Source organism: Doryrhamphus excisus, linkage group LG22 (assembly GCF_037039965.1).
Source record: "Doryrhamphus excisus strain RoL-2023G ecotype Guam linkage group LG22, RoL_Dexc_Guam_v1.1, whole genome shotgun sequence".
Taxonomy (NCBI): Eukaryota; Metazoa; Chordata; class Actinopteri; order Syngnathiformes; family Syngnathidae; genus Doryrhamphus; species Doryrhamphus excisus.
In genome coordinates this window covers 3,389,149-3,409,378 of record NC_136378.1, presented here as the reverse complement: position 1 = coordinate 3,409,378, position 20,230 = coordinate 3,389,149, and the positions used below count along the sequence as shown (strand labels likewise).

The 20,230-nt window shown below is 41.6% G+C and overlaps 1 protein-coding gene across 1 annotated transcript; it reads right to left on the bottom strand.

Annotated features, from left to right (window-relative positions):
- Positions 1-8,853: 8,853 nt before the first annotated feature.
- Positions 8,854-19,767, bottom strand: reep2 (receptor accessory protein 2). The gene is made up of 8 exons (XM_058063167.2): positions 19,569-19,767; positions 17,480-17,552; positions 14,373-14,449; positions 14,075-14,195; positions 13,892-14,005; positions 12,574-12,754; positions 12,310-12,473; positions 8,854-10,141 (listed from the first exon to the last, which is right to left on the bottom strand). The coding sequence occupies exons 1-8, from the start codon at positions 19,598-19,600 to the stop codon at positions 10,073-10,075; spliced, it is 831 nt and encodes a 276-aa protein (XP_057919150.2). The 5' UTR covers positions 19,601-19,767; the 3' UTR covers positions 8,854-10,072.
- Positions 19,768-20,230: the final 463 nt, after the last annotated feature.

The window sequence follows — 20,230 nt, the reverse complement described above, 5'->3', positions numbered from 1 at the left end:
TAAAATTAAAATTAAAATTAAAATTAAAATTAAAATTACTTAAATTATATTAGGAAAGCAGGAAGTGAACAAATGAAACCATGACTGATTGTAAAAGTAAACTGTATTATGGAAAGCAGGAAGTGAACAAATGAAACCGTGACTGATTGTAAAAGTAAACTGTATTATGGAAAGCAGGAAGTGAACAAATCTGATTAGTCATGTCAACAATGTGATGAATAAAGACGCCTTGCTAGCCATGATGTGGCCCACAGGACGCAGTTTGCCTACACCCGGCATATACGTAGGACATAACATAACAGCAGCAAGCATCAGAGGATGTGCTTGAGGCTGTAAATTTCCCTTAGTAACAGCAACGTTATTTTTTGACACGTGTTCAATAGCCATTTTGTTATGCGGAACACTGGGAATCATTTGTTCTGCGATATGCTATACCGGGCGCTAGCATGCTACGCAACAAGCGGTGAGCTGTTTGTGTGTCTGCCATGCAAATTAAAAGTCTCCCCCCTCCCCATAATATCAACCTGATTACAGTACTTATTGGAATGCTAATTAAATTCTGCTTTGTTATTATTATGTATTTATGCTAGAATTAAGCTAGTGTGTATCTCATAACGATCCACCTCCTGAGCTATCATTGCACTTTATTTCTTGACCTCTTTTTTTTTTTTTCTCTGGTCTTCCTGTCAGCGTAGTTCTCGCAGTTCTCACCCCGTGTGTGTTCATTGTCCTGGCGTGGGGGAAACAAATTGTCTTGTGGTTCCACACCCAGTAAGGTCGTTCCAGGCAAGCTGTCAGGACGAGCCTGTGTCACTCAAAAAACGCGCCTCCGCAGGATTTCCCTCATTCAATGTCTGAGCGCTCAGACGGCGACAGGCACGACCGTGTGTGTGGGTGTCTTCTCGTGGTCTTGTGTTTCGGATTCAAAGTGAGCAAAAAATAAACGGCGTAAACAAAAGGCCAACGCTGTGGATAAGAGCGATGGCTCACTCTTTTGAGGAGTTGGCATGTTCTTATTGTGATTGCAGTCATTTCCTCCCACTGGACAAAACACGCAGTTTAGCATGACTGGAGACTCGAAATTGAGCAGAAGTGTGAATGTGGGTGAAAATGGTTGACTTTAAGACAAGGGGTGTCTTAAAGTCAGGTACACCCAGGGCACATATAGACAAACAACCATTCACACTCACATTCATACCTATGGACAATTTGGAGTCGCTAATTAACCTAGCATGTTTTTGGAATGTGGGAGGAAACCGGAGTACCCGGAGAAAACCCACGCATGCACGGGGAGAACATGCAAACTCCACACAGAGATGGCCGAGGGTGGGGAAAGACAAAATAAGAAGCCAAAAAGTTCCCACTTCCACACAAAATAGGAGGAGAATGCGTTCATTCATTCATTCATTTTCTACCGCTTATCCTCACAAGGGTCGCGGGGGTGCTGGAGCCTATCCCAGCTGTCTTCGTGTGAGAGGCGGGGTACACCCTGGACTGATTCGAAAGGAGAGATTCGAAAGGAGAGATTCAAAATGAGGGAATCGAAACGAGGGATTCGAAACGAGAGGTTAAAAACAAGAGAATCGAAACAAGAGAATCAAAACAAGAGATTCGGAACAAGAGATTCAAAACGAGAGATTCAAAACGAGAGATTCGAAACGAGAGATTCGAAACGAGAGATTCGAAACGAGAGATTCGAAACGAGAGATTCAAAACGAGAGATTCGAAACGAGAGATTCGAAACGAGAGATTCGAAACAAGAGATTCGAAACAAGAGATTTGAAACAAGAGATTCGAAACGAGAGATTCGAAACAAGAGATTCGAAACGAGAGATTCGAAACAAGAGATTCGAAACAAGAGATCCAAAACGAGGGATTCAAAAACGAGAGATTCAAAACGAAGGATTCAAAAACGAGAGATTCAAAACGAGAGATTCTAAATGAGATATTCAAAACGAGAGGTTCAAAACGAAAGATTCGAAACAAGAGATTCGAAACAAGAGATTCAAAACGAGGCATTCAAAACGAAAGACTCGAAACGAGAGATTCGAAACAAGAGATTCGAAACAAGAGATTCGAAACGAGAGATTCGAAACGAGAGATTCGAAACGAGAGATTCGAAACGAGAGATTCGAAACGAGAGATTCGAAACGAGAGATTCAAAAGAAGAGGTCAAAATGAAAGATTCGAAACAAGAGATTCAAAACAAGAGATTCAAGAGATTGCATTGACTCAAAATATCTCACACATTTAAAACATTGTATCAAATGCAAGCATGTCTTCCAAACCACCAAAGCCTATAGGGGGCGCCAAAACTTCCAGATATGTAAGAGGGAAAAAAAAAACCTTAGGGTGTCCTAATTTTTCACTGGATGTGAAAAATCAAGTTGCACTTAGTTACCTTTGTTCATGGAAAGTGTTGATGCATACAATATGAAAAGGTCTTGTTCTTTACAGCAACATTGGTTCATGGCTCCAAGCACGAGGAAGAGAAGGGAACGTCGATGCGGCCCCTCCATAAACCTCCCCGTGTGGAAAGCACTCCAGGGAGAGGATATCCTCTTGTCTCAGTGTGTAACACATAAAATCCCCAACTCGGCATCACCCCCCCACCCCCACCCCACCCATGGTAAAACGCTGCCCGTCCCCTCCAACCCCCAACCCCCCCAACCCTAAATCTGTGTCAGTTATGTAAAACGCAGGGTGAGGAGTATGGGAAAGGTCCCCCGAGAGCAACGTTGTCATCATACATTAAACAGCACCCCAGGTCTGACTAAACACCCGCTCATTAATAAAGAATGAGCGGTTAAATATAGACCCCACCACCATCATCATCATCATCACCCCCCCCCCCCCCCCAATTGGCCCCCAGTGTTCTTGTTCCGACAGGATTCTCTCCATATGGAGAGTCTGCCCCAGTCAGGCTTATGAGGTTACGCTCACACTGGGTTCAGGACCAAGGAGAGCTCCACTACTGTAGTCGTGGGCATTCATCTATTTTCTATACAACTGTCCTTATTAGGGTCAGGGCTGAGCTGGAGCCTATCCCAGCTGACTTTGGGTGAGAGGGGGGGGGGGGGGGGGGGGGCAGGACAAACAACCATTGACACAATTTAAAACAGGGGTGTCCAAATATTATATATAATATAATATAGTATATAATATAATTAATAATATGCCCACATAATGGGAATATGCCCAATAATAATATATAAATATATAATAAATATATATTATAAAATATAATAATAATTTTAAAAATTTAAAAAATAATAAATAACAATAAATAAAATAATAATATATAATATATAAATATAATAAAAAATTCATTCATTTTCTACTGCTTTTCCTCATGAGAGTCGCGGGGGTGCTGGAGCCTATCCCAGCTGACTTTGGGTGAGAAGGAGGGGGGGGCAGGACAAACAACCATTGACACAATTTAAAACACGGGTGTCCACATATTATATATAATATAATATAATATAATATAGTATAGTATATGATATAATTAATAATATGCCCACATAATGGGCATATGCCCAATAATAATATATAAATATATATTATAATATATAATAATAATTTTAAAAAGTTAAAAAAATAACAATAAATTAAAAAATAAATAATATATAATATATAAATATAATTTTAAAAAATGGCAGGATGCTCAAGCCACTTTTTTCCATTTTTGCTGTTGTTGTTTATTATTATTATATATTTTTAATATAAATATTATATATTTTTAGAAAAAATGGGCCCCCAGGCTGCACTTTGGAGACCCCTGATTTTGAACATACAATCAACCTTCCATGCATCTTTTGGGGGATGTGTCATGCATATTCATAATAACATAATAATATAATAACATAACAGGTATGTTCCTCCAAAACAAAAGGCCTTCCTGAACGTGATATCAACTCTACACTCCATCCTTCCTCGCTTCTTTCCGTCCACTCTCTCCATCCTCTACCTCATCCGTCTCCCTCATGGACCCTGTTTTCATTCTAACCCCTCAACATCTATCACTCTCTCCTCTTTTTACCACCCTCTTCCTCACCACCCGTGTGTAATGTCAGCGACTCCTCGGTCTCCATCGACAAACATTTCAGAGCTCCCTCACCTTGGTGCTCCCGTGAAACACTTTCCTTTCCTGACGCCTCTATTTCTATTTTTTTTGTTCGGTCTATCCTAAGTACTTCTATCCATCCTGCTGTCTGATTTAAACCACAGGACTACTTTTTACTCTTTCCCCTAAAGGCCAGATGGATTTCTTTTCATGAGCCTGGAGCAGAAGAAAGATGAGCGGAATTCCAAACCCCCAAAGTGGGATAAAAAGGATCGGGCAGAAGAAGCGAGGGATGCATAAAGAGTAGCACACACCTTGACGACATTCAGCACTTTGACATAAAGAGCAAAGGGGGGGACATGGGGGGCCTTATTGTGACGTTAAAACACTGGAAGTCGTAAAGTGGGAGACCGAATGGACAAACGTTGGACTAGACATTTTAATCAATCAATCATTCATTCATTTTCTACTGCTTTTCCTCACGAGGGTACACCCTGGACTGGTGGCCAGCCAATCACAGGGCACATATAGACAAACAACCATTCACACTCACATTCATAACTATGGACAATTTGGAGTCGATAATTAACCTAGCATGTTTTTGGAATGTGGAAGGAAACCGGAATACCCGGAGAAAACGGGGAGAACTCCACACAGAGATGGCCAAGGGTGGGGAAAGACAAAATAAGAAGCCAAAAAGTTACCACTTCCACACAAAATAGGAGAACTCATTCATTCTTTCATTCATTTTCTACCGCTTATCCTCACGAGGGTCGCGAGTGTGCTGGAGCCTATCCCAGCTGTCTTCAGGCGAGAGGCAGGGTACACCCTGGACTGGTGGCCAGCCAATCACAGGGCACATATAGTAGACAAACAAACATTCACACTCACATTCATACCTATAGACAATTAGCCAATTAACCTAGCATGTTTTTGGAATGTGGGAGGAAACCGGAGTACCCGGAGAAAACCCACGCATGCACGGGATGAACATGCAAACTCTACACAGAGATGGCCAAGGGTGGGGAAAGACAAAATAAAAAGCCAAAAAGTTACCACTTCCACACAAAATAGGAGGAGAACTCATTCATTTTCTACCACTTTTCCTCACAAGGGTCACACGTGTGCTGGAGCCTACCGCAGCTATCTTCGGGCGAGAGGCGGGCGGGGTACACCCCGGACTGGTGTCCAGCCAATCACAGGGCACATATAGACAAACAACCATTCACACTCACATTCATACCTATGGACAATTTGGAGTCGCTAATTAACCTAGCATGTTTTTGGAATGTGGGAGGAGATCGGAGTACCCGGAGAAAACCCACACATGCACGGGGAGAACATGCAAACTCCACACAGAGATGGCCGAGGGTGGGGAAAGACAAAATAAGAAGCCAAACAGTTACCACTTCCACACAAAATAGGAGGAGAACTCATTCTTTCATTAATTTTCTACTGCTTATCCTCACGAGGGTCGCGGGGGGGCAGGGGGGGTTGCTGGAGCCTATCCCAGCTGTCTTCGGGCGAGAGGCGGGGTACACCCTGGACTGGTGGCCAGCCAATCACAGGTCACATATAGACAAACAACCATTCACACTCACATTCATACCTAAATTTGAAGTCGTCAATTAACCGAGCATGTTTTTGGAGCATAGGAGGAAACAAAAAGTTACCACTTCCACACAAGATAGGAGAACTCATTCTTTCATTCATTTTCTACCGCTTATCCTCACGCGTGTTGTGGGAGGTGCTGGAGCCAGGGTGGAATTGAACCCTGGTCTCCTAGCTGTGAGGTCTACTCGCTAACCACTTCACCTCCGTGCAGCCACATCTTAAATCAATCATAATTCTTCCCAACAAGACATTTTTTAAAGGTATGATGTAGAGAGCCTTGTAAGTGTGATGCGTATTATATTATATTATATTACATTATATTATGATGGTGTAAGGATGCTTGCATCATAAAATAATGTTATGCCTCATAAAGAACCATCTGGTGTTTATCATTGTCAGCTAAAGGCTAAAATAATGTGCATGTTTTGTTTTTTTTTTCCTTCCAAGGTAAACTAATGAAACGGTGCTCCTGGAGGCTGTGAAGGTCAAAAGCTCCACCCCTGGTTGGAGGCCAGTTGTCTGTCTGCCCAATCGGATGGAGCAGGTGGGGGTAGGAGAGTGGATGAAATTGTTTTTTTTGTTTTTTTTTTGGAACAAGAGTCAAAGATTTGGCAACTATGACAACAATATCGCATCAAGGCCTTCTTCCGAAGTCCAAGATGCTCACGGAAATGTCAGTCATCGATGATGGGAGGAGATGATGCCCACAAGGTGAGCCAATCGTCCTGCTCACTTGACCCCTCCAATTACCACGACGACGGTTAATTAGTGCAGAGGTAAGCTCTGGTAATTACAACACCGCGGCTCGGACAAGAGGCTACGAGACACACACACACACACACACACGCGCAAAACACGTTGCTATGGATACCTTCCCGTCCTCTGTACAGCGCTGTGCATGGAGAGGATGAAGATAGAAATAGATGAAAGCCGAGACAGAGAAAGAGAAAGCAAACAAAAAAGCGAGAAGTAACAACGTTTAGTTCAGAGAGGGTGGGGGGGGGCGGTCGGCGGCGTGTCATCCGCTTTAACGGCGAACTCTGTCGAGGAATATGACAGTTGAAAAGACAATCATCAGGCAACGTTTGAATCCCGGCCTCGTGTTCCCGACACCTGCTGGAGCGTACCTCTGTATTCATACGCATCAGCGGGTCGCCTATGCCTGACATTTCTCATGACGGCGGCCATGACGGCGGAAGCCTGTGTAGATAATAACCATAATAAATATATGTTGCATATAATTACACACTTACAAACATACTGTAACAACCACAAATGCTGCATTCAAGCTCATGTAACCTGTTTAGCTGACGTCTTACATAAGATGTTCAGAAGTGTATATCTCATGGGACCCATCATGGACGCCTCCTTACACTTCAGCAGCCTCTCAAAGGTCACATGACAAGCTGCGCCATAGTTAAAAAGGAATGACCGACCTCAGGGGTGGCCTGCTCTACATGGCATACCCGGCATACCTTGTGGATTGGGAACAAAATGCTATGAAGTGTTTACGTAAAGGACCCAGGACTCTTCTGGAACAGATGGCACACCACCAACCAACCAACCAACCGGGGTCACCCACCCCCCTTCTGCTCAAGTCCAGGAGGTTGGATGTGCTTGGTATGCTCTAGTCTTTCCTAAGTGGATGGCTCCACCATGTGTTCAAAACACGTATTACATATTGCAAAGGTGCTGGTTACTTCCTGTATAATGATGGTACTACTATTACTATATGTACATAGTTCCTCCATGTTGGAATAGCAAACATTCCGGTTTTTATGTAAGAACTTGGTCATGCACCCTTGTTCTACAAATCAAACTAAATAAGATAACATAAGCCTTTATTCGTCCCTAAGTGGGGAAATTTTCATATATAATAATATGTATAATAATGATAATAATAATGTATAAGAAAATGATTCATTCATTTTCTACCGCTTTTTCCTCACGAGGGTCGTGCTGGAGTCTATCCCAGCTGTCTTCAGGCGAGAGGCAGGGTACACCCTGGACTGGTCGCCAGCCAATCATAGGGCACATATAAACAAACAACCATTCACACTCACATTCATACCTACTACCCATATGTGGGAGGAAACCGGAGTACCCGGAGAAAACCCACGCATGCACGGGGAGAACATGCAACAACTCCACACAGAGATGGCCGAAAGTGGGGAAAGACAAAATAAGAAGCCAAAAAGTTACCACTTCCACACAAAATAGGAGGAGAACTCATTCATTCATTTTCTACCGTTTATCCTCACGAGGGTCGCAGGGGGTGCTGGAGCCTATCCCAGCTGTCTTCAGGCAAGAGGCGGGGTACACCCTGGACTGGTGGCCAGCCAGCCAATCACAGGGCACATATAGACAAACAACCATTCACACTCACATTCATACCTATGGACAATTTGGAGTCGCTAATTAACCTAGCATGTTTTTGGAATGTGGGAGGAAACCGGAGTACCCAGAGAAAACCCACGCATGCACGGGGAAAACATGCAAACTTCGCACAGAGATGGCCGACGGTGGGGAAAGACAAAATAAGAAGCCAAAAAGTTACCACTTCCACACAAAATAGGAGGAGAACTCATTCATTCATTTTCTACCGTTTATCCTCATGAGGGTCGCAGGGGGTGCTGGAGCCTAGATGGCCGAGGGTGGGGAAAAACAAAATAAGAAGCCAAAAAGTTACCACTTCCACACAAAATAGGAGGAGAACTCATTCATTCTTTCATTCATTTTCTACCGTTTATCCTCACAAGGGTTGCAGGAGCCTATCCCAGCTGTCTTCAGGCAAGAGGCGGGGTACACCCTGGACTGGTGGCCAGCCAGCCAATCACAGGGCACATATAGACAAACAACCATTCACACTCACATTCATACCTATGGACAATTTGGAGTCGCTAATTAACCTAGCATGTTTTTGGAATGTGGGAGGAAACCGGAGTACCCGGAGAAAACCCACGCATGCACGGGGAGAACATGCAAACCCCACACAGAGATGGCCGAGGGTGGAATTGAACCCTGGTCTCATAGCTGTGACGTCTACGCGCTAACCACTAGTCCGCCGTGCCTAAGAAAATAATAATAATAATAATAATAATGACATAAATGCAATGAAACATTATTATAATGGGTTTTAACTTTACAAATGTAATAAATACAAAAATGACAAGTGAATTTACTCTCCTTTATTAGCGGTTTTATTACCGATACATGAGCAAGTAAGATATCATCGTTCCGGCACACTTTAATGTGTTTCACATGGACGTTTTGTGAATTGGCACAGATGTACAAATGAGAAACTCAGTGTACAATACTACTTTAAAATTAAAAATAAGAATGGGTGGCCTATACGCTGCATAAAAATGCAGTGTTGACCAAAAATATATAAATATTTTTTATAATTATCGCCAAGTGTTCCAGCAGTAGGCCTAAAAAGACCTTTTAGGGTGAAAACGGGGAGCAGTGTGTGCATTAGTGTCTTTGTTAAAGAATTAAATCTTAAGAAAAAAATAATAAAAATACATAATTAAAAACTAAATTCATAACATCAGACACAGAACTGAAAACCCTGGATAATTAAAATAAACACCCAGAGAATAGATAAGGCAAGCAAGCTCGCACTGTATTTACAGTAGCTACTATTTACATTGTCTTTATTTATGTTTGCCAGCAGTTGAGGTGGACTTTGTCTCCCTCTGTTGGTTTAAAGTAGCTGCACACTTCCAGCATCATGCTTTAAAAAAAACAAAACCTTGGTGCAGGTTCACTCACAGGGAAAACTAAAGCCAAAAAAAAGGATGATGGGACATCATTGGAACCCTGTGGACCAGACCAGACCAGACCCCCCCTCCAGTTGTGAAACAAGAATAGAGGAAAAAAAACAAAAAAATGAGCCACAACGGAGGAAATGTTAAAAGCAAATCATACAATACGTGGAATAATTACACAAAAATGACAACACAACCTTAAGAAAATGGAAAAGATGGCGAGAAAAGGTTTCAAAAAGCGGCTGCAACCACAGAGAATGGAAAATCACAGAATAAGGATGCTGCCGAAGTTGGAATCTGAACTTTGCCGAGCCAGATTGAACCGGACACTAGGCGCGTTGTTTATGTTTAAAAACAAAAAAAAACAAAAAAAAGTCCCATCACTGGTAGGTTGTATATACTTTCTCACGGGTATACTAAGTCACCAGGAAAAACCGGGAAAGCTGACCGCACAGAGAGAGAGAGAGAAAAAGAGGATAAAAGGAGTGAGAAAACTAACAGCTAAAAGGTGCATTAATGGTGCGTTTGTGTGTTCGTGTAGAAATCAGACATAAGAGTGGGTGATGTCGGGCTGTGGTGCGGATAGAGAGGCTAGGTCCGTGGGTGTGGACAAGAGAGGCCCTCACGGAGGCGTCTCTGCACTGGATGTGGTCTTTTTCTTTGGTGGCTTCTTCACCGTCTTGGTTTGAGTCTTCCCAAAGAGGAAGCGGGACAGGAAATATGAAAAGTAAAGAAGAAGAAGTGAAGAACGGCATCAATACAAGAGTGTGAAGTGCGAGTGGAAAAGCGGATACCGGTAAGTCACAACAACACCTGCGTAACCATGTTCCCGCTGCTTTTTATTTTCCTGGATGCGTTTAGAGTCCGTGCATAGCAAGGTTTACACCCTAAAACAACCATTTTATCATCTGTGCAGCTTTTAACATGGAGGACTTATTCCGAAAGTTAACTACTTTTGTCATCATGTCAATAGAATCTCTACCATAACGTACACCGCTTCCTTCGCCAAATACTTGCATTGTCATCCATTCGATAATAACGACACACATAAAAAAAAAAGGCGGTACAGTCATCCCTCGCCATATCACGGCTCAGATGTTTCGTGTTTTTTCAAAATAAATCAGTTTCAAAAATATCATTTAATCCAAACCCTTTGATAACTAACAAACAAACACATAAATTGAGGTAAAAAGTGGTAATAAGAGAAAGTACACATGCGTATTAATAGACGGTATGTTTACAGGATTATATTGCGCCATAATAAAAGCAGTACTACGCAGTTGAGAGTACTGTGTAATGTACTATGAACTCGAGACCTTAAAAAGTGGCGTGCTGCAAACAATTACTCACTCAGTAACCGTTTTGGAATTATAGGTTATCACATGGTTTGTCTGGTATCAGGCCAGGTATCATGCCCCCGCGTGCCAGTATCAGCCCGAGACCGAAGGTCTGATACCAGACAAATGATGTGATGATCTTATTATCACATATTATTTAATCATGAGCTTATTATCACGTACTATTTCATCAAAAGACCATTTTGTTTCCAGAAAATGTTCAGTTTATTACATGTATTATATCTAAACAAAATATTTCAACAATAATATTTTATCAACAGTCTTATCTTATCAATGTCTGACAATTAAAGTTCCGTTAATCAAGTTTGGGTTTTTTGGTGACTGGAGAAGCACTAGGCACTAAGCACTCGTGCGCTGTTCTCTGATTGGTTGTTTCACGGGCACGATACCAGAGCAGCGCGCTCTGAGTGGACAGCTACGGGGGCTGATACTGGACATGGTTAAACTCTATATTTTATCAGTATCACTGCCCTGGGCTTTGACACAGTATCATTTCGGCCTTTTCCCGTATCATTCATGGGCGGTTTCTAAGGTACAGGGACAATTAATACTGTAGTATGTGATAAAGAAGGTTATTATATATACAGTAAAGTCTCGTTATATCGATATTCTCGGGAGTCGGAAAAAATACCGATATAACCGGACTATCCATATATCCGATCCTGCGCCGAACAGCATTAAAAGTGGGCGGATCTTTGATATGGCATGTCATTTTCTCCTTGAGTTCATAAATTGCGTATCTAGCATGCTTTTGTACTACAATAAATTTTGTACTACAGTAAATAAAAATAAACTTACGCTGTAGTGATTGCTGGCGCGAGGGACGGGTGTTTTCCGCTGTGTGTGCTGCACTCTGGTGGTGGAAGTGTGAAAAAAGTTGACTGGAAGCAGCCGTTCGCCGTGTTCTTTTTTGGTATTGAAATCCTTAAGCAAAGATTGATTTAAGCTGCTTTTGTATCGATATAAGCAGACCAAATTGGCTGGCGGGAGATCCTAGTATCGTAGTAACCGGATTATCATAATAACCGTGTATCGTACTAACGGAACTAATTATATCATAAAAGACTAGAAATTTGCCGGGAAATGAAAATAGTATCGTAATAAGTAGTAATTCGTTTTAACCGATATCGATATAACCAGACTTTACTGTAGAATACAAATGTGCATATTTTCATTTATGTTTATGTTATGTATATATATATATATTTTTTTTACTTAAATAGGTTTTTAACAGTGCTCACAGTCAGGAGATAAATGGTTCAAATCCCTGTTCTCACCATGCGTGCATGGCTTACTACGTTTCAAAAGTATGCATGTTAGGTTAAGTAGACAAGATTAATCTGTGTAGAAAATTAATGGATGCTTTTCACATTAAAAATTAAATAGCTTGTATGGTTCCAAATTCAACCTTGTGGCATTCAAAGCCATAAAAGTGTTGCTAACGTCTTTTGACAATTGTCGGAGAATGCTAAGCTAACTGTGCATTACAGTGTGTCCATACCTCCGTCTTTGCAGCGGGTTTCTTGGTTGTCTTGATGGAGGTGCTGCGTTTGGGAGCCCTTTCCCCCACGTCCTCATCGGAGTGTTCGGTCCTTGTGTCTGATTGGTCCGAGCTGTGTTGGGACAGCGTCTCGTCTGGAAGTGACGTGGCTGCCAAAGAGCGAGCTGTTGGATTCAGATAGCGAAAAAAAATTATACAAATGAGCTGTTTTGTACTGTGTTTAAATAAAGTATTTGAGTACTGTTAAGCTGTTTATTTACTTACTCTGCCGTGCGGCGGTGCTCCTGGCCCGAGGGAGCGTGCTGGCCCCCGAGCTCATGTCATCCACCGATTCCCGTCTCATTCGGCCGTCTGAGGAGTGCAGAGCCAGCTCATCCTCCGCGTTGATGAGCGTCAGGTCCTGCATGCTGAAACTGCGCAGCTTGTCTGACAGGACGCCCTGCCCCTGCGTAGCAAAGCGTGCACGTTAGACAGGTGATCCTCGTGTGTAGAATTTACCGATATGAGACAAATGTGGCCCACGGGACACTAGTTTGAGGCCCCCGCCTTGATATGAAAGTTTAATGTTTGTGCGGCCCGCGCAAATATTACCTTTGATTAATGTTCATGTTAAAGGTTAAATAACTGTTAATAGTTATCCTCCCTATCCGTGTGGAAGTGGTAAGTTTTGGCTATTTAAGTTTAAAGGAAATAACTTGAAGGCTACCGTTTAGGTCCCTAGCTCTCTAGTTTGCGAGTTAGCATGTGTCTCAAGACCCTGCAGTTGCGCAATATGTTGTAAATAAAAAGAGTATAAATGTGACTATAGTCGTGTTGTCTACAGGGCTCTAATAATGCTTTGTTCATTTTAATCTGAAAAAAAATAATTTGTCTACCCACCAACTATATGTGGTTTCTTAAGTTTTTATTATTTGCCGTTTTATTATTATTATATTTATTTATTTATTAATTACTGATTGAATGATTTTCTTTATTCTTGATTTGTTTATTTATTTTTCATCTTATTTTGTGAAGAAAAATAAAATAAGATATTTGAGAACATTGGAATGTTTTATCAGAATTTTTATTGTAGAAAATTGGAACCAAAGTGAAGTTTTTTTAAAACATTTTTGTTTTTAATAAATTTTAAATAATAATAATAAATTTTTAATTTTTTTTTTTTTTTTTTTTTTTAACCTGATGCGGCCCAGTCTCACCCAGACCCTAGCTCCAGTGGCCCCCCCAAGTAAATTGAGTTTGAGACCCCTGCTCTAAATGCAATATATTAAGTTCTAAGTGAAGTATTTCTATAATGCCTCATATTAACTCACTAGCAAGATCTCATAGTGTATATATGGACTGGTCATATATTTCATATTATCTACATATTGTAGTTGTATATAACTGGGTAAAACTATTGATTTGTTAATACTCGGGTTGTTTATTTTTCTATATTGTGTATTTTGTACTGCTTAACTGATTCTGTACTCTTGCTGCTGTGCAATGCAAATTTCCCCACTGAGGGACGAATAAAGGCATATCTTATCTTATCTTATCTTAGATTGTACGCATGGAGCTCGATGCGACTCCTAGCAGACCTCACCTTAGTGGCTGCGGTGACGGCAGCGTTAGCAGCCAAGTTCAGACCCCTCTTTCCAAAACGCATCATGGTCTCATAACTCCTGTCTTTGGCCTGGGCAATGTAATCATCTATCTCCTGCAGGACGAAAAAAAAAGGTAAATAAAGCCAGGCAGGGGGACAAAAAAAACATCACAAGGGTCCTACCTTCTCCTTGTTGGACAACGTTGGGTGGACAAATTTGCGGTAGAGAACACTTGAGCCCTTGGTGTACGGCGACAGGAGCCAGATCACAAAGGCGATCTTCAGCTCAAAATAAAAAGGAAACCTGTGAAATGGAAAAACATCAATTCAAGCAAGAATGGATGACAAATGCTATAACAGCCCAAATAGCTGTACATGGCAATGGAAACAAACATGAACGCATCATATGATATTATGTAAGTGTTTACTTATTTAAAGTGAGAGTGCTGATGGGGCCCATCATGAGCATCTCGTAACTCACCATGACAAGAAGAGGTCAGTGGCCGTCTCCGCCGTAGAGAACAAGGCAAACACTATCCAGTACATCATCCACTTCACCTGAACACATGGAAAACACACGTATATTAAATATATAATAATAATAACCAATTAGCTAAAAATGTCACCCAATACTTCTCTACAAGAGAGGAGAAATATGATCTCAGGGAAGAAGTACATTTGAAACACTTATATGCTAGTACTACGTTAACAAGCGATAGCATTTCGGTATGTGGAATCAAACTATGGGATGGATTGAGTAAGGAAGTCAAACAATGCACAACGATGAGCCAATTCAAGAAACAATACAAGCAGTTGATGTTTGCTAAATACAAGGATGAAGAGTCTTGTATGGTATTTTGGTACGTGACAAAAAAAATTAAAATTAAAATTAAAATTAAAATTAAAATTAAAATTAAAATTAAAATTAAAATTAAAATTAAAATTAAAATTAAAATTAAAATTAAAATTAAAATTAAAATTAAAATTAAAATTAAAATTAAAATTCAAGGATGAAGAGTCTTCTATGGTATTTCAGTATGTGACAAAAAATTAAAATTATTACTTCGGTATGTGACAAAAAATAAATAAATAAAATTACATTAAAAAACAAAATTTTAAATTAAAAAATTTAAATGCTAAATACAAGGATGAAGACTCTTGAACCAGTCATGATGTGCTATATATATCACTATATTGACACTTACTATGGTACCCATTATGTCATTGGATGGTCATATGACCTTGTACTTCGGTATGTGACAAAAAAATACATTTAAAAAATTTTTATAAAATTAAAAAATTAAATAAAAAAAAAAAAAATTTACTATATTAGGAAAGCAGGAAGTGAACAAATGTAACAGTTACTGATTGTAAAAGTACCAGATGGAGGGGTAGGATTTAATAAGCTTTGCTTCTTCCTACTCCTTTTGGACATGTGGAACTGTGAACTGATTATGTGATGCATTCGATTGTAATCTGATGCATGTTCAAATGAAATTAAACCATTACCATGACTATATAACGACAGCATGTGAACGCTCGCAGGACCCGGCGAAACACGCGGCGAGACACGTGGAGTTTAACAAGATGTTTACACGCTAAACGCAACATAGTCCAGTGGTGCCAGAGCACATCAGTATGCATGGTTTCACCTCCCAGAGACACAGAAGGGAATGTAGGGCATCATTGCTGCAATTAAGACCAAAACATTGCCTAATAGCAGAGATAAAGCATCATCAGAAATAATCAGGATGCTCAAACCAAATCAAAATGAAATGAAATGACATTGATGTCGAAGCCAGTTATTTGTTAGAAACCAGATCAACCGGAAATAAAAAAACATCAGATCTAAAAATGGTGTCATGCACACTCTCCTCCTTCTGTTGCCGTCTGCTGGAGTAGAGACTGAAGGGGGTTGCTATGGTAACCTGTCGAGAAGGAGGAGATTGTTTTCTCGTGCAAATCCAGGCGGCAGGCCAGAGTGCTGCTGCTCCTGCATTTCCCCCCCTCCTCCTCCCTCCGCATGGACCTCCTTGTTCTCATCCTTTGTGGTGATGAGGTAAGCAGGGAGGACCCCGTTTGTTTCGGATTCACATCCACATGCACTGGGCAGTCTTTCATTTTGAACTGGTCTTAGCTGGCCATCCAACATTGGACTCTTTATCATTGCTTGTGGATCTTTACATTCTCTTCATAACCTGTTTTTTTTAATGTTTGTATTTACTCAGGCTGCATGGTGGAGGAGTGGATAGCGCGAAGACCTCACAGCTAGGAGACCCGAGTTCAATCCCACCTCTGTGTGGAGTTTGCATGTTCTCCCTGTGCATGCGTGGGGTCTCCTCCCACATTCCAAAAACATGCTAGGTTAATTGGCGACTCCAAATTGTCCATAGGTATGAATGTGAGTGTGAATGGTTGTTTGTCTATATGTGCCCTGTGATTGGCTGGCCACCAGTCCAGGGTGTATATCCCGCCTCTCGTCCGAAGACAGCTGGGATAGGCTCCAGCACCCCCGCGACCCATGTGAGGATAAACGGTAGAAAATGAATGAAAGAATGAATGAGTTCTCCTCCTATTTTGTGTGGAAGTGGTAACTTTTTGGCTTCTTATTTTGTCTTTCCCCACCCTCGGCCATTTCTGTGTGGAGTTTGCATGTTCTCCTCGTGCATGCGTGGGTTTTCTCCGGGTACTGCGGTTTCCTCCCACATATGGGTAGGTTGTCATGGGTAGTAGGTATGAATGTGAGTGTGAATGGTTGTTTGTCTATATATGCCCTGTGATTGGCTGGCCACCAGTCTAGGGTGTACCCCGCCTCTCGCTCCAAGACAGCTGGGATAGTCTCCAGCACCCCTGCGAACCTCATGAGGATAAGCGGTAGAAAATTAATGAATGAATGAGTTCTCCTCCTATTTTGTGTGGAAGTGGTAACTTTTTGGCTTCTTATTTTGTCTTTCCCCGCCCTCGGCCATCTCTGTATGGAGTTTGCATGTTCTCCCCGTGCATGCGTGGGTTTTCTCCGGGTACTCCGGTTTCCTCCCACATTCCAAAAACATGCTAGGTTAATTGATGACTCCAAATTGTCCATAGGTATGAATGTCTATATGTGCCCTGTGATTGGCTGGCCACCAGTCCAGGGTGGACCCCGTCGTTCGCCCGAAGACAGCTGGGACTTCAGGGTCTCACAGTATTTCTGTGCATTCAAAATGCCATCAATACAGTAAAAGGGACCTGTGTTTTGAATGAAGTGGCAGTGGGGGGGGGGAGTGTTATGGACAACAGACATTTTGCAGATGACGAGCATGCTTGGAATGGTCACACCAGATACTGATTCACTTTGTGGTAACAGGGGCTTATGTAATTTAATACCGGTCTCAAGGCCCACACCCACTAGGACACAAAATCATTTTTGCTCAGAATCCTGCTAAAAGACAAAACAAACACAAGCCGATGTGACGTCGACGGTGGAGCTGACACCACCCTGGGGCAAAACACCCCCCCCCCCAAAAAAAAAAAAAGTACAACAGCAAAAGGAAGGGGAGGGGGGGTCAGAATGACACACTTGGATTTGTAACCAGAGGTGATACTCACATATTCCTTCACATTCTTCGTTTTGACAGCCTTGTATGACGCGTACGCCGGGTAGAGCGTCCCGAAGGCGAGGCTGCAAAAAAAATAAAATAAAAAAAATAAATAAAAGCAAGGAGTTAGGTTCAGTCGATTAAAGAAATACAGTATCTGGGTGTCGACTCTGAAACGTAAACAAATGACTTCCTGCCTAACAGCAGGTGAAACGTAGCTTATCTGTACTATTAGCAGCATCATTGCACTGATGCTATGAGGCAGCTAGCTTGCAAAAACACACAGAGCTGATACATGGAGACAGGATGTGAGATAAAGCTGACAAGAGTCAGCCATTGGGGGGGGGGGGGTGACATGCAGCACTTTTTGTGGTGTGCAGAAACAAAAGCAGACATATGACGAATGAAGCACCTTTAAAGATGGACTGCTTCTGCGATGGTGACCTGACATGAATGGACCAAAAAGCCCTTCAAGAAAGTCTTCCAATGTCACTTCCATCGTGTCTCCATTGTGTAAACACCCAGTATTTCTACTACCCAGCTGGTGCTATTCAGGGCGCATCAAAGTAGGTCTTCCATCCCAATATGCATGAACTCCAGTCATGTGTACTGCATCACTTAGCTCTGTGCAGCCCACTATGCTACTGAAGTAGTCTGTATGTATGTACAGTAAAGTCTCGTTATATCGATATCGGTTAAAACGAATTACTACTTATTACGATACTATTTTCATTTCCCGGCAAATTTCTAGTCTTTTATGATATAATTAGCTCCGTTAGTACGATACCCGGTTATTATGATAATCCGGTTACTACGATGCCCTTTTCATCTCCCGCCAGCCAATTTGGTCTGCTTATATCGATACAAAAGCAGCTTAAATCAATCTTTGCTTAAGGATTTCAATACCAAAAAACAACACGGCGAACGGCTGCTTCCAGTCAACTTTATTTTTCACACTTCCACCACCAGAGTGCAGCACACACAGCGGAAAACACCCGTCCCTCGCGCCTACCCCTCCGGGTGGCAACACCTTCCCTATTGATAGTTCCGGGGTGAATTATGTCCCGGTAACCACTACAGTGTAAGTTTATTTTTATTTACTGTAGTACAAAATTTATTGTAGTGAAAAAGCATGCTAGATACGCAATCCATGAACTCAAGGAGAAAATTACATGCCATATCAAAGATCCGCCCACTTTTAATGCAGTTCGGCGCAGGATCGGATATATGGATAGTCCGGTTATATCGGTATTTTTTCCGACTCCCGAGAATATCGATATAACGAGACTTTACTGTATGTATGGATGGATGGATGGATGGATGGATGGATGGATGGATGGAGCCACCATGACAATGCATCCTTGTTTTACCTTATTCTTCACCTTCTAAATGTTATCTTTCTATTATGTAATCACAGAAGCATAATAACAGGCATAATACTGCAGCACTGTGGATGTACTAAATGCAAGAATATGAGCAATGCAGCAGTGGAGTGCTTTCTGTAGAAACAGGCCAAAAATGGTGACAGTTGCTGACTTTCATCCAGTCCTGCCCTGACGAATTAGACTTAAAAAGTCATTCCATGCTTCAATTTATCACAATTTTGTGTTTCAAATATGCTCCTTTTAATGAGCGAATTACTGCTGCTGCTGCAGTCATATCGACAATGCATTCAGCCTTGTCATCACACTCGACAAATTAATGTTTCCATAAGCTGATAAAATATACTTCATATGACAAAAAATTAAGTTAGTATAAGAGTTAACTGTTGAGAGTTTTGTATAAATAGCCAAAAAAAGTGTTTGGCCGGTTTATAACTCCTGCCAGGTGTTACTGGCTAGCTGTTAGCTAAAAGGCTACTAGCTTGAAACGCGTCGTGTTAATTAGCGGGTGAAAATAAGCGAGTTATTCGTTTATTTTACTAATGAATGGCAGCTTTTTTGTGTTGTTTTTCTACATTGGATGTGAGGGATTAAATGTGTCAAGGTAGACTCCTGACAGAGAGCGACATGGAACATCAGGATGACAGCTGATGAATGACGCTCAGCTGGCTAACGTTCGAGCACCCACAACAACAAAAAAATAGCCCGGCTACTCACACAACTATCCTCGAAATGATCCACGACACCATCTTTGCTGGATGTCAGGCTTGCCTTTGTCCGCGGTGGCGAGCTAGTGGGCTAGTGTACCCCACATAGCCGCTCTTGAACGCGGCTTGTGGTGGTGAAGTGGAGTCGGCGGTCAGGTGCGGTGCTGTGTGGTAGCAACCGAGGATGTGCTGCAATCTCTGGGTTGGAGCTGCTGGATGTCTGCGTCTTAAAGGGCCAGTAACGCTCATTCTATGGTGCTCCTCCCATTCGTGACAAAAAGTTAAACTTTAATGCATTTTCTTGTTACGTTTGCCTTGTATTCATTCAGTGTAGTAAATATTTGACCTAAAAATACAATCTAAATGTGTAAAAGCAGTACATCTGTCATAAAATGACGTGCTTGTGGTGTCCCATTTAATGAATGCAAAGTCTGCTTCTTAAAGGGCCAGGAACACTCATTCTGTGGTGCTCCTCCCATTCATGACAAAAATTTAAACTTTAATGCATTTTCTTGTTACGTTTGCCTTGTATTCATTCAGTGTAGTAAATATTTGACCTAAAAATACAATCTAAATGTGTAAAAGCAGTACATCTGTCATAAAATGACATGCTTAAGGAGTCCCATTTAATGAATGCAAAGTCTGCTTCTTAAAGGGCCAGTAACACTCATT